This window comes from Heptranchias perlo, unplaced genomic scaffold, assembly GCF_035084215.1.
Source record: "Heptranchias perlo isolate sHepPer1 unplaced genomic scaffold, sHepPer1.hap1 HAP1_SCAFFOLD_43, whole genome shotgun sequence".
In the NCBI taxonomy this organism is placed as follows: Eukaryota; Metazoa; Chordata; class Chondrichthyes; order Hexanchiformes; family Hexanchidae; genus Heptranchias; species Heptranchias perlo.
In genome coordinates, this window is record NW_027139442.1 from 5,225,816 (window position 1) to 5,240,219 (window position 14,404).

A 14,404-nucleotide genomic window follows, 5' to 3' on the forward strand; every position below is an offset into this window, starting at 1 on the left:
CCAGAAACTCCCGTTGTAGAGACAGAAGATGCAGTCTTGTCTCTCACTGATATACCAGAGACGGACACACTATTAATCCCACACTCAGGGACAGTGCAGAGAGTGACAAAAACAATGTGGGCCGAATTTAACCCTCTCTTGCCTGTTGTACTACATTCGGTTTTGCAGATCAAGGCCGTTCGCTCTTACTCTCAGTGACCGAGAGTTTCACTCTGATTCTATTAATATGGGACTGCTGCTGTCAGATATTAATCCTACACGCTCCCAGCAAGTACACGGACTCCAACTTTCCTCCCATTTTTCTCCAGGATTGGTTTGAGAAATCCTGCATCCAGTTTCGGAGTCACACCTTACGTAATGGGAGAAGGGGCCAAGAATGAACAGAATCCATTGGTTCATTTCAAAAAGTCCCACTTTATCTATGAAAGATTATGGACCATCAAAAGATACCGAGAGAAACAGCAGGGATGGAAACATCTAGTTTCATAGTGAGAGATTGTAAAGTCAGTCTGGATTTCGGCGTTAGTCACTGGTGGAATCCCATCTGTTTTCCATTCTGGTGCCTGTTCCTGCACTGCCTGTGGACCCCATTCCCTCTGACCTTTCCCCCAGCCCCACTTCCTTTGCTCAGACTCTGAAAAATTCCAATTGGGGAAAGTTTCCATCGATTTTTGTATTGGGAATTCAACCAGATATCCGCGCATGCGTGACTCAACCCCGCCCCCAGCGCTGGTTGTTGGTGAGCAGAAGAGCGCATGCGCGCTCCCCTCCCCCAGCTCGGCCTGTGGGCGCCATTCCCTCAGTGAGCGGAAGAAGATTGTTTAAAACAGCCGGGAATGGAGAGATCACGGCCCCCGGGGGAAGGGAGCAAAGAGCAGCCTCGTTACAGCAGCTCATCGCTTCGGGACCGTGTCCGCAGATGGGCTCAGAGATCGGCATTGAGTCCGGGTGAAGGGCAGGGGGAGTCCGTGGGCTGTTTGTAAGAGGCGGAGTGGATCAGGAACTGGTCCCGGAACATGGAGTGAGAGGGGGAAGGGAGAGGTCATTCTCGGGCTGTGTGTGTACAGGGTGTGTCCAGGGGAAGGGAGACAGAATGGGAAGAACCTGCTCTTTAAAATCATTGCTGCTTTCTCTCCCCAGACCAGTAGGTAATGTTCCTGGTTTAGGTCCAGTCTCACCCTGTTAATTGTTATTGTAAAGTGAAGAGTGGAACAGAGCAGGACAGTAAGGATGTGGGGAGTTAAACAAAGAGCATCTATTGAAGGCACCAGGTGAGAAGTGTGAAGGACACATTTTAAACCGCGGTCGTTTTGTTTCGGTTGAACGGTTAGTCCCATGGGAGAGGGGATTAGAAACCTGACCTGCACAAAGGACCCTGCCCCATCGCGTAGTCCCATTTATCGATCAGTTGTGTTGTGTCTGGATGTCACTAAATTGTTGTAAAACAGCCCACCACACGTGGTGTGCAGAAGCTGAGTGCTGCAGTACTGCAGTGGAGTCAGATACTGACACTGTTTGTATTGCTGGTTTTGTGGATAATCAAAATAATCATTAACAAAGATATTAATTCGAACACTTTTATATTTTCTACCTCACTGGTTCTTGAGTTACAAGAGATAAATTTCTTCCTGCAGGCAAATCCTTGATGGACCCAGAATCAGTGTTATGTTTCCTCCACTCGAGGCACAAGGAACAGTGCAGCCAACTCCTTCTCCCACACAGTAAGTACATTATCACACACAGCGCACAGAGACACAGAGGCACAGACAGGTCATCAGTTCCACAGTCTCAGACAGTAGAAGCAGTCAATCCCACACTGATCCCAAGTTCCATTTTCAATCCAACATTCAAACAAAGCAGGTGAGGCAGACGCTGTTCCATTTCCCCCGAGCTGAGTCCCGCTGACAGGTAGATACAGAAATCCCAGTCCAATATCACACTATCAGATTGAAAGGCACTGTGTCAATCTCACAATAGGGCAACATAAGCTACGAATTAAATACCAGATCGAAATCACACATGGTACTCGATTGAAAGGGACAGAATGAAACCCAATAATTTACCCTGAGATTCCAATTGAATAATTGCCCAGAACTCACACACTCACGTGAGTTTAATACACTGTTCGAATGGATATTGCATGTATCATGTGATACAAATTGCATACGTGTCCAAAACTCATGTACAGTATCAGATTGAGAAATGCTGTGAGAGTGTAACCTGAGAAACAAATTAGATATCAGTTTATAATACACTCATAGTATGAGATTTATAGATACAGTATCAATTCTATTAGTACAGACTGAGCTACACATTATACACCATTTGAAAAGTGTCACGAAATCAATTTGAAAGATACATTATCATTCACAACAGTACTCACAGAGATACAGATTTAATAGTAGCTCAAAAAGCAGACAAATTATGTGATTAAAACCTACAGCGTCAAATCCTACAGAGGACCCATATATACCAGTTAATGAGAAATAAGATCTAAACATGAAGATATTAAAGGTACAATTTTGAACGCCATAATGCAATCTTAGAGAATAATTACATACAGATACAGAATGAATCTCACACTCAGGTACAGTACCAGAGACTGACAGATGCAGAAGGAATCCCAAACTCACATACAATACTAGAGACTGACAGACACAGAGTGAATCCTACACTCACATATGGTACCAGAGATGACAGATACAGAATGAATCCCACACTGACACACTGTTCCAGAGACTGAGAGATACAAAATGAATCACACATTAGTGCAGGCTGAGTAACATTACTTACCAGTTAAAGAAGTATCAGATTGAAAGATACAGTATCAATTACATTATTGCAGACTGATCTGCACGTTATAAACCACTACAAAAAACTGATGCAAATTCACTCTGAAATATACAGTATTCCATTGATGCAGACTGAGCTGCACGTCATATATAAGTTCAAAAATGTCAACATATCAGTTTGGAAGATAAACTAATGCACAATTGTGTTCACATCGATACAGATTTAATAGTAGTCCGAAAAGTGCCCACATTCTCTGATTATATTCTACAGCATTTCATTATCAACCAATTAAACACTGGGGAAAATATGCACAAATTGAGGTATTAAAGATACAGTTTTGAACACCATACTGAAAACGGAGAGACTAATTACATACAGATAAAGAATGAATCACATATTCAGATAGAGGGCCAGAGACTGACACACAGAATGAAACCAGCACTCACACAATATAACAGTGACTGACAAATACCGAATGAATCCTACATTCACACACAGTACAAGGGACTAACAAATATAGAATGAATCACACACTCCCACAATACCAGAGCCTGACAGATACAGAATGAATCTCATACTCACAGACAGTACTAGGGACTGACAGATACAGAATGAATCCCACACTCACACACAGTACTGGGGACTGACAGATACGGAATGAATCTCACAGTCACACACATTTATGCAGTCTGAGTTACACATTACATATCAGTCCAAAAATCTCATAGTGTCAGATTGAAAGATACAGTATCAATTCCATTAGTGCAGACTGATCTACACATTATAAACCACTACAAAAAACTGATACCAATTCAGACTGAAATACACAGTATTCCTTTCATGCAGACTGACCTACACATTATATACAAGGTCAAAAAAGTCACCATATCATTTTGGAAGATAAACTAATTCACAATACAGATTTAATAGAAGTCCAAAAAGGTCCACATTCTCTGATTATAACCAACAACATTACATTTTAAAATGTATCATTATCAACCATTGAAACACTGGGAAAAATATTGATACATTGAGGTATTACAAATAGAGTTTTGAACAACATACTGTAAACGAAGATACAAATTACATATAGATAAAGAATGAATCTCACACTCAGATGGAGGGCCAGAGACTGACACACAGAGTGAAATCAGCACTCACACAACCTAACAGTGAATGACAGATACCGAATGATTCCTGCACTCACACACTGTAGCACAGACTGAAAGAGACAAAATTTATATCACTCACATACAGTACCAGAAATTGATGGATGCAGAATGAATGACTCCCTCACATATAGCAGCTGAGACTGACGGGAACAGAATGAAACCCTCATTCGCACACAATACCAGAGACTGATAGATACAGAATGAATCCCACACCCACATACAGATACAGAATGAATCCCACACCCACGTACAGTAACAGAGACTGATAGATACAGAATGAATCCCAATCCCACGTACATTACCAGAGACTGACAGATACAGAATGAATCCCACACTCATACACATTACCAGAGACTGACAGATACAGGATGATTCCCACACTCATACACAGTACCAGAGACTGACAGATACAGGATGATTCCCACACTCACACACAGTACCAGAGACTGACAGATACAGGGTGATTCCCACACTCACACACAGTACCAGAGACTGACAGATACAGGGTGATTCCCACACTCACACACAGTACCAGAGACTGATAGATACAGAATGAATCCCACACCCACATACAGATACAGAATGAATCCCACACCCACGTACAGTAACAGAGACTGACAGATACAGAATTAATCCCACACTCACACACAGTACCAGAGACTGACAGATGCAGAATGAATTCCACACTCATACACAGTACCAGAGACTGACAGATGCAGAATGAATCCAACACTCACACACAGTACCAGAAACTGACAGATACAGAATAAATCCCACACTCATACACAGTACCAGAAACTGACAGGAACACAATGAATCCCACACTCACACACAGACATTATTGCAGATCTGAGCTACATATTACACACCAGTCCAATAATTTCACAATGAACATATTAAAAGGTACATTATCATTCACAATATCGTTCAGAGATTAAGATGTAACAAAAGTCCAAAACTCACACACGTTGTTTGATTGAAGAAAATCGAAAAATATATCCATGGTTACAAATTAAATACTTGACGAAAAACTGCTTATACTTTAAATTATCAAGGCTGCAGTTTGAAGTAAAATAGTGGGAACTGAAATAAGAATACAGAATGAATCCAGATTTGCACTTTGTCTCAGGGATTGAATTACAGAATGAATGCCACACTGAGATAAATTAGCATATAATGGCAGATACAGAATGAATCCCACACTCACAGACAGGACCAGAGACTGACAGTTACAGAGTTAATTCCACACTTACACACAGTACCTGAGACTGGCAGATACAGAATTAATCCCACTCTCAAATACAGTGCCAGAGACTGGCAGATACAGAATGATCCCAAGCTCATATGTAGTGACAGAGACTGAGAGATACAGAATGAATCCCACACCCACACTCAGGACCAGAGACTGACAGATACAGAAAGAATCTCACACTCACAGAGACTGACAGATACAAAATGAATCTCACACTCACACACAGTACCAGAGAATGACAGATGCAGAATGAATCCCACACTCACAGAGTATCAGAGATTGACAGATACAGATTAAATCCCGCTCTCATACAGAGTACTAGAGACTGGCCTCTACTGGACGTAGGCGAGAACTGTAAAAGAGCGGAACAAATTCACATTATCTGTCGTGGTGACAGTGACAGGACAATGTGCAATGTGAAAAAAAGTTTCAGTCTGCAATTTCTACTCTCATATTTTTGCACGTTTTCTTATTGGAAAATGAAGACAATTAATTCATAATAAAGTTTTTGTTTTACTCATTCGATAGTTGTGAATTTACCCCCTTATTTTTGCACTTACGTTGCACAGTATTTCTCTCTGATTTCTCAGGACACGATTTACATTGCTCCTCTACCCCATTTAGTCTCGTATTTCCCAAGCAGTATGTGGCCTCCTTATTCCCCCTAACAAAATTAATCAGATCACAACTTTCTATATTTAAATTCAATGCACATTGACACGACCGTTCTGCAAGCTGATTTTGTCGCAGTCTTCCTCAGTATTGACTATAGTCCCGAAATCAATTACAATAATTTAACACAGCATTACAACTAACGTATGGTCTAAAAAAAATGTGCTTGCATCTCATCTCCATTCCAAGTTTTTCCAAATCTCACTCGTGCAATATAATGTGAAGAATGAGTTCATATTCTGTCCCTCTCTCATCTGCAAACTTCAATGTCCCGGGGTTTGGGGACATCTACTGGCCGAACGCAGAATTGCAACAGTTCGGAACAAATTGCTGAAACCGGACAATGTGCAGTGTGATTGGTGGCAGGTATGAAATCCGATTGGTTTCTTCAGGTATCCAATCAGAGAGTTACAGTGAATAATTATTGTTACATCATTCCCAGTGACCCAATCATGATCATTGCCTTCCCCATCCCTCATTAGCATAGGGCTGTGGGGCTGCCTATTTAAGCCGAACTTGGAGCGGATTTGGGTCATTTCTGTTTCTGAAATTGAGTTTGAAAATGCCTGAGGACAAGAAAGCAGCTCCCAAGAAGGGCGCCAAGAAAACCTTGAGCAAAGCACCAGCCAAGGGCGGCAAGAAGCGGAGAAAGTCGAGGAAGGAGAGTTACTCCATCTACGTCTACAAAGTGATGAAGCAGGTTCACCCCGACACCGGCATCTCCTCCAAGGCCATGAGCATCATGAACTCCTTTGTGAACGATATTTTCGAGCGCATCGCGGGTGAGGCTTCCCGCCTGGCCCATTAAAACAAGCGGGCGACCATCAGCTCCCGGGAGATCCAGACCGCCGTGCGCCTGCTGCTGCCCGGGGAACTGGCCAAGCACGCTGTGTCGGAAGGGACAAAGGCGGTGACCAAGTACACCAGCTCCAAGTAAAACTCCACAATGTACTGAAAAAAAAAACAACGGCTCTTTTAAGAGCCACCCACAACCTCTCTGAAAGTGCTGCATTTCTTATATATTTTCTTAGTATCTTTTTAATACCGCGATATTGTTCCAATCCAATACTGATACTGTAACTACGCCATTGAAATTTCTGACACATGAACTGAACGCGAGTTTATGATCCGCTCCTTCCCATTCGCTTTGTTCTAAAAGCGTTATTATTCCGGCCACGAACACACCCTGAATGACCACCTTAGCAGTGCTATTATCTCTTTGAATTCAGTCTCCGAAATGTTTACCAACTGATGTGAAAATCCCCATATTAACAGCAACCACACCCCTTGCAGTAAAACAGCGGAGTAGGGGCAGAATGAGAACTCCGTCCGGGTCCCTCTTTTCACAGAAGCACACCCGGCTCTGTGAGAAGGGACCAATCTATAACGTGTCACTTTTAGAAAGATTAAATTGAAATGTGTCCCTTCACGGAATGCTGTGAATGGGGATTTAGTCCAGTCCGATACTGTTTGAAAGCGATGATGGAATAAGCCATAATTTAAAGCAGGTTTTAAAATAGCTCCAGCGATTGGTGACGTGTAGCGCTGAATAAGACAAGGTAAAAAGAACGGGTTTAAAATCTTGTGCTCGGGGCGACATTGATCCAAATCCGGTCCTTTACAAGACTGAAATTGGCGGTTTTTTTGAAATTCATAAAATTCCTGGTCCAACCGTTGAAGCCGATAAATCCCGCCCTCTTCTGTTTCTCAGGTATCTGATTGGTTAATGAAATATGCAAATAAGGTGTATTAGAGAACAACCAATCAGATGATCTTTCAGTCTTTGAGAAGGGCAAATACAGCCGTCATTCTTCATTCTTTGTGAAAGTGTTTGTGAGATTGTGGAAATGTCTGGAAGAGGAAAAACCGGCCTTGGCCCGGTAAAGCTCGGGCCAAGGCCAAGTCTCGCTCATCGCGGGCCGGACTGCAGTTCCCTGTGGGCCGTGTTCACAGGCTCCTGCGAAAGGGGAACTACGCTGAACGTGTGGGTGCCGGAGCCCCGGTCTATCTGGCTGCTGTACTCGAGTATCTGACGGCTGAAATCCTCGAGCTGGCCGGCAACGCTGCCCGCGACAACAAGAAGACCCGCATCATCCCCAGACACCTGCAGCTGGCCATCCGCAACGACGAGGAGCTCAACAAGCTGCTGGGGCGGGTGACCATCGCTCAGGGCGGGGTGCTGCCTAATATCCAGGCCGTGCTGCTGCCGAAGAAAACCAGCACTGTGAGCTCCAAGAGCAAGTAAAGCGACCAAGAATTAATCTGATAACACAAAGGCTCTTTTCAGAGCCACCCACTTTATCTATGAAAGGGCTGGTTACTGTATGAACGGAGTCAGAAATCAATTTAATAATAAACAATCTGTTTCACATCTGGATCAAACTGCCTCCCGTTAGTTCCAAACGAACGATGTCTTGTTAAATACAAACGATCTGTTGCAGTACTCGCTTCCGGACAGTAGATGTCGCCAACCTCCAATAGGTTGAAATATACAGATTGTATGGAAAATGAGACAAATAATCAGTTCATTAAACTGGGCGGGTGGGCTAGAGAGATAACGGGTGTATTTGATCATCGGCAACAAGACGCACTCTATTGTGTTCGAGCCATTATTTTAAGTGTTATTTGCAGTCTCATTCTCCCACAACACTTACTCGGTCTGACTTCCATTACCCAGAAGGTGACGGATGTGTTGATCATTGTGTCAGCGATTGCTGAATCAGTGAATGAAATTTGTCTGTTACTAGATGTGAGTGAGAGATTTATTCTGTCCCTGTCAGTCTGACGAGTACCGCAGTGAATGTGACACTAAGTTTCACACTGCTTCCGATTCGAGCGCTGAAAGAAAACACTTTGGATCTATTATTGCGAGTTACAGTGAAACAGCCTCTGTCACTACAGCTGGAGAGGGATAATAGACAAACTGCATTTGATCCGAGACTGATTCTTTAGAGATCAAAGTATTTCCAACAGAGCCAAGCTGACACTATATCGGAAATGAGAACTTGCATCTCTTGTGCTTTGGACGCTGCACGATCCTCTCCCTGTATATATGTCCGAGTTAGATTGACACTGGGGGTGCAGATACCTGATGTGAAAAAGTAGGATCGAATTCAGCCCTTTCCGTACCTATTTGCCAGTAATTTGACTGTCCAAATGTGTCACTGGATGTGATGATGGGACTCAGTCTGCGCAGTGAGTGGAATTCACCTCCCTCCAATCCTGGGTGTGATGTGTGGAAATTAAACTGTGTCGTTTTCAAATACCTGATGTCGGTTAGTCTGGAATTGTCACCCTTGTCTGTTTGTGTATATTTAACACTGCTACTGTACCTGCCCAGAACTTCACAGATCAGCTCCACTCCTAACTCTCTCCCGTGTTATAACGGGCTATGATATGGACAGTTTATAAATGCTAGTCGTGCGCAGCTTGACATCCGCTACCTCCATTCATGAATTTCCCGTTTAATTATTTTTTTTATCTGCACTGTACCACCATTTCAACCCAGGAGATCACAGCTCTTTCCATCGCCGATTTGGTGGCTCTGAAAAGAGCCTTTGTTGCACTTGGTGCTGAAGCCGGGTCGGGTTTAGGCGCGCTCCCCGCGGATGCGGCGGGCCAGCTGGATGTCTTTGGGCATGATGGTGACTCGCTTGGCGTGGATGGCGCACAGGTTGGTGTCCTCAAACAGCCCCACCAGGTAAGCCTCGCTGGCCTCCTGCAGGGCCATGACGGCCGAGCTCTGGAAGCGCAGGTCTGTCTTGAAATCCTGAGCGATCTCTCGCACCAGGCGCTGGAAGGGCAGTTTGCGGATCAGCAGTTCGGTGGATTTCTGGTAGCGGCGGATCTCTCTCAGAGCCACAGTGCCGGGTCGGTAGCGATGAGGCTTCTTCACTCCGCCCGTGGCTGGAGCGCTCTTCCTGGCCGCTTTGGTAGCCAACTGTTTGCGAGGAGCTTTCCCGCCGGTCGATTTACGCGCTGTCTGCTTGGTCCTGGCCATTTTCTGAACAGATCTCAACACAACCCGAGGCACATCGACTTGAGACCGAATGCGCTCTGGGGCCACCTTTTAAATGGTCCAAGGGAATCCGCCCCTGGCCTGTGATTGGATAAAGTCCCACACCCTGTCAGGGAGGGACAGCTCCGGGCCTGTGATTGGCGGCTTTGAACCGAGCTCTCACAGTCAGACCGAAACGGCGGGAGGTATTGGACCCCAATTGGCTGAGCTGAAATTAATCATCAATGTCAAAAAGCCCGCCAATTTCAGAGCATCAAATAACAGTTTCAAGAAAATTTCATTTCCCTCCAGCAATTTAAGAATCTCTCTCTTTATAATCTCCATTAATTCCCACTCGTCAGCTCAAATCTCAGGCTGTTTCACATTCCGGTTCATTCTCTGATCTGTCTGGAAACCGGTGGTAATAAAGTCCCGGTCATTGCTTTCCGTAACGGGACAAAGTCAGCTTCAATTTCAAAAATCCCGCCAGTTCCGGCCCGGTGAACCGGACCTCACATAGAAACTTCACATCGAACTGATAACTGAATGAGGGCAGGAAATAAACATCGAGCAGAGAGGACACAGGGGGAGAGGGAGTGAGGAGGGATTTTACTCTGAGCGGAGAAGGTAATGTCTGGGGAAAGACTCTGTATCACCGCCTGTTCATTTATACCGTGAAACCGGGAATTCCGCTCCTTCTCTCGGGATGGCCGAGAACCCCGGCCGTTGTTTCTGATCTCCCTGTACCGAGTGTTGGGGAATCTCCCCATACTAAATAAATATCGGAAACTGATTCCTCACCCCGAGATCTTTCCTCTCCCCGTTCCCAGGTCAGTGCTCTCTCTGTGAGGCTGTGGGTGGCTCTTAGAAGAGCCTTTGTTTTGTGTTCGGTTTGAAAGGGTCGAGTTGTTCAGCCGCCGAATCCATAGAGAGTGCGGCCCTGCCGTTTCAGAGCGTACACCACATCCATGGCAGTGACCGTCTTGCGCTTTGCGTGTTCAGTGTAGGTGACCGCGTCCCTGATCACATTCTCCAGGAAAACCTTCAGCACCCCGCGGGTTTCCTCGTAGATCAGACCCGAGATCCGCTTGACACCGCCACGGCGAGCCAGGCGGCGGATGGCTGGTTTGGTGATCCCCTGGATGTTATCACGAAGCACTTTCCGGTGCCTCTTGGCTCCGCCTTTGCCCAGTCCTTTGCCTCCTTTACCTCTGCCAGACATGATGATTCTTCACTCAAATCGCCGTTGAATGAACAGCGAATTTATGCTGGTTCCATTTTTATGCAGCTTGTCCCGACCTGACTGAAACTTCCACAGGATGAGCGAGGGAGGGGAGAAGACAGAGTGAGATATTAAACGGAGAGGGGAGGAGATAGAGTGAGATATTGGCAACGGGCAGTTGCAGGGGCAGTCTGTAAACACCATGTATTATTGTTCAATATGTATAAATGCGTAGGCTTCAAGGAGATCTTGAAACATTTGCCTGAGGAAGGAGAAAATCTCCGAAAGCTTGTGAATTTAAAATAAAATTGCTGGACTATAACTTGGTGTTGTAAAATTGTTTACAATTGTCAACCCCAGTCCATCACCGGCATCTCCACATCATGAGATATTAAACAGAGAGGGGAGGAGACAGTCAGAGTGACGCACAGACCCGAGAGCCGCCTCTGACCTTCAAGCTCCACCTCCAGCTTTCTCCACCCGCCGATTTCAAACCGTTTATCGATAATAGAACCGAAACACAGCGCTCCGCACAAACCCTTACAGACTCGGGCTTCATATTCAAGGATTCCCAGAAACCCGGAGCTTTTAAATAATCCCCGTTACAATTAACAGTCAGTAATATTTTTGCCTAAATACAGTCCCTTCTATAACAAGTCAACCCGCTTCCTTCCATTTCAGACTCAGACCGGATTCTATCTCCCCACACATCCCCTCCCAGACGGGTTCAGCAGTTTACAAACACTTTATTCCAGTTGATTTGAAGAATCTCATGTGTTGGGGTTTGAATTGTGATAGCGGCGGATCTCCGCCAGTTTTACCCTCTCACGGACTCTCGCCCTGAATCTGTGAGAAAAAATAAACTGGGATTGTTGCGGAACACGCGCCGGTTACAGTGAGGCCCGGCCCGGACAGATCGGAAACTGCTTCCCCACCCCGAGATCTTTCCTCCCCCCAGTCCCAGGTTAGTGATCTCGCTGTGAGGCGGTGGGTGGCTCTTGGAAGAGCCTTAATCTTGTGTTCTCTCTATTTTATTCCAGACAGTGGGGTTGGGGCGGGGGTGGCGAATGTCAGCGAGTCACCAGGACCCTGGGTTTATTTTCAATGATTTCCATCTGAAATCTGAGCCCGGCCCCGGGACAGGAATCATCTGATTCCGGGGTCAGCTCTTTTCTGAGAGACGTGGGTGGCTCTGAGAAGAGCCGTTGGGTTCAGATGTTCACAAGTTGCACTTGATTTTTTACTTCTTTTTGCCCGCTGCTTTCTTGGGCTTTGCTGACTTCGGCTTGGGCTTGGCCCTCGCTTTTTCTACCTTCTTCGCCTTCACCGGCTTGGGGGTCTTGGGCTTCTTAGCCGCCGCTTTCTTCTTAATTGGTGATTTCACCGCCTTTTTCGTGGTTGATTTCTTGGCAACAGGTTTCTTGACCGCTGATTTCTTGGCGGCCGGTTTCTTGGCCGTTAATTTCTTGACGGCTGTTTTTTTGGTCGCTGGTTTCTTTCCGGGAGATTTCTTGGTCACTTGTTTCTTCACCTTCTTTCCCACTTTTGCCTGAGTTTCCTTCTTAGCGACTCTGAAGGAGCCCGAGGCGCCCGTGCCCTTGATCTGCACCAGGGAGCCTTTTTCCACATTTCTCTTGATACTTAATTTAATCTGGGACCGCTGCTTCTCCACATCGAGGCCTTTGGCAGCCAGAACCTTCTTTATCGCGGCCAGGGATATCCCCTTGCGATCCTTGCAATCCGCCACAATCTTGAGGATCTGTTCGCCCAACGGGGGACCGGTGGGTCGGGGAACCGCCTTCTTCTTATTCGGAGCATTGGTTCGAGCGGCGGCGACGGCAGGAGGAGCCGTTTCGGCGGCTGCAGTGTCTGTCATGTCCGGGACTCTGGAGAAAATCTCTCTGACAGTCAGAGCTGGGTCAGAAATGAAACGAGAGGCGGCGGCACAGAGCAACTTAAAGGCACAGAGCGGACGGGGCGGAGACATCCTGCTGTCAGCTCCCGGCCCCTCCAGCCTCTCTGTGTTTCTCTCTCCTCTTAAACTTCCCGATTCCAATTAAAAGCGGGCACTCCAGAGTCCCAGACTAGCCCCTTCCTATATCTCACACCGGAATGTTTGCTGTCGAAAAACTTTCACCGGAATTGAAAGCACCAGTTTCGATTTAAACCCGTTTCATTGCTGCACTGATCGCGCTCTCTCACCCGATCGCTGACAGGATCTCCGTTTTTCGTCTGAAATCTTGAATTGAACTCAAACCTTACCTTAATTTTTCACTTCGGAGCTCGGCAGGGGAGGAGGGCGATCCTTTGAAAGGGATTTTTTTTAATTTTACTGAAAAGCGACCCGGAAATACGGCGATGTGACCGGCCACACAAACACAGTGACATTAATCTACCCCGCCCGCCCCTTTAACACACTCTCTCTGACACAATGTTCACATCTTCACATTCACAGGACAAACTGGTCGCCAGATTGACAATTCCCGGGACAGGCTTTCCTCCCCGCTCGGCCTGTGCTGCAGATTCTCGGGTGTTAGTTGTAGTTTCCCAGCTCAGTAACTGTTAAACACTCTGAGGCCGGCGCTCCTCACAGTGTCTGGTCCGCAGATTCAGTGGCAGGAGACAATCACAGCTGTTGGTGTGATAATTCACATCTGGTTTTAAAATATTATACTGTTCGTACACAGAAATATGTTTGGTTAAGACGATAATACAAATTATCCGCTCTGGGCTCTTCCAGTCTCTCTGTGTTTCTCTCTCCTCCTAAACTGACTGACAGACAATAGTAACTGGTGTCCTATCCGTCCCATTCTCAACACCCAGAGACGGCTCGTTACAGAATAAATTCAACACTAACAGGCAGTCCAGTGTCAGGCCGTTCCAGGCTGTTTCTCCCCACCTTTCCTTACTGGACTGGAGACTGATAAATGCACCGTCAATCCGGCTCATACATAATAGAAGGGACAGTGACTATCTCACCAACAGCACCGGAGGTCTGTTCACAAACACTGAATCAGTCTTTACCTTCCACCAGGGTGTCGATATTAAGCTCAGTAACAGTATTTCGCTTTCATTTACAGCGCTGGAGAGAGAGAAAGACAGACCGACAGATAAACAGACAGACAGAGACACACACACAGACAATGTATCAGTCTCACACTTCCTATCAGTATGTCCGTTTCACGCTCAGTAACAGTATCCCACATTCATATGCTGTGCAAAAGAGAGAGAGAGAAACTGACCTGTAATGTCCAGCATTCACCCAGTAACAAATTGGAAAAAATATTCCATTCCAA

General features: G+C 45.7%; 1 protein-coding gene across 1 annotated transcript; it reads right to left on the reverse strand.

The window, feature by feature from the left end:
• Nucleotides 1-12,201: 12,201 nt before the first annotated feature.
• On the reverse strand, nt 12,202-13,006 carry LOC137312549 (histone H1-like). Its single transcript, XM_067979085.1, has one exon. It carries the CDS (start codon nt 12,982-12,984, stop codon nt 12,349-12,351), a length of 636 nt encoding a protein of 211 aa, XP_067835186.1. The 5' UTR covers nt 12,985-13,006; the 3' UTR covers nt 12,202-12,348.
• Nucleotides 13,007-14,404: the final 1,398 nt, after the last annotated feature.

What these genes read in the sequence shown, in the direction of transcription:
- LOC137312549 (XM_067979085.1), bottom strand. Translation starts at nt 12,984, where the DNA reads ATGACAGACACTGCAGCCGCCGAAACGGCTCCTCCTGCCGTCGCCGCC.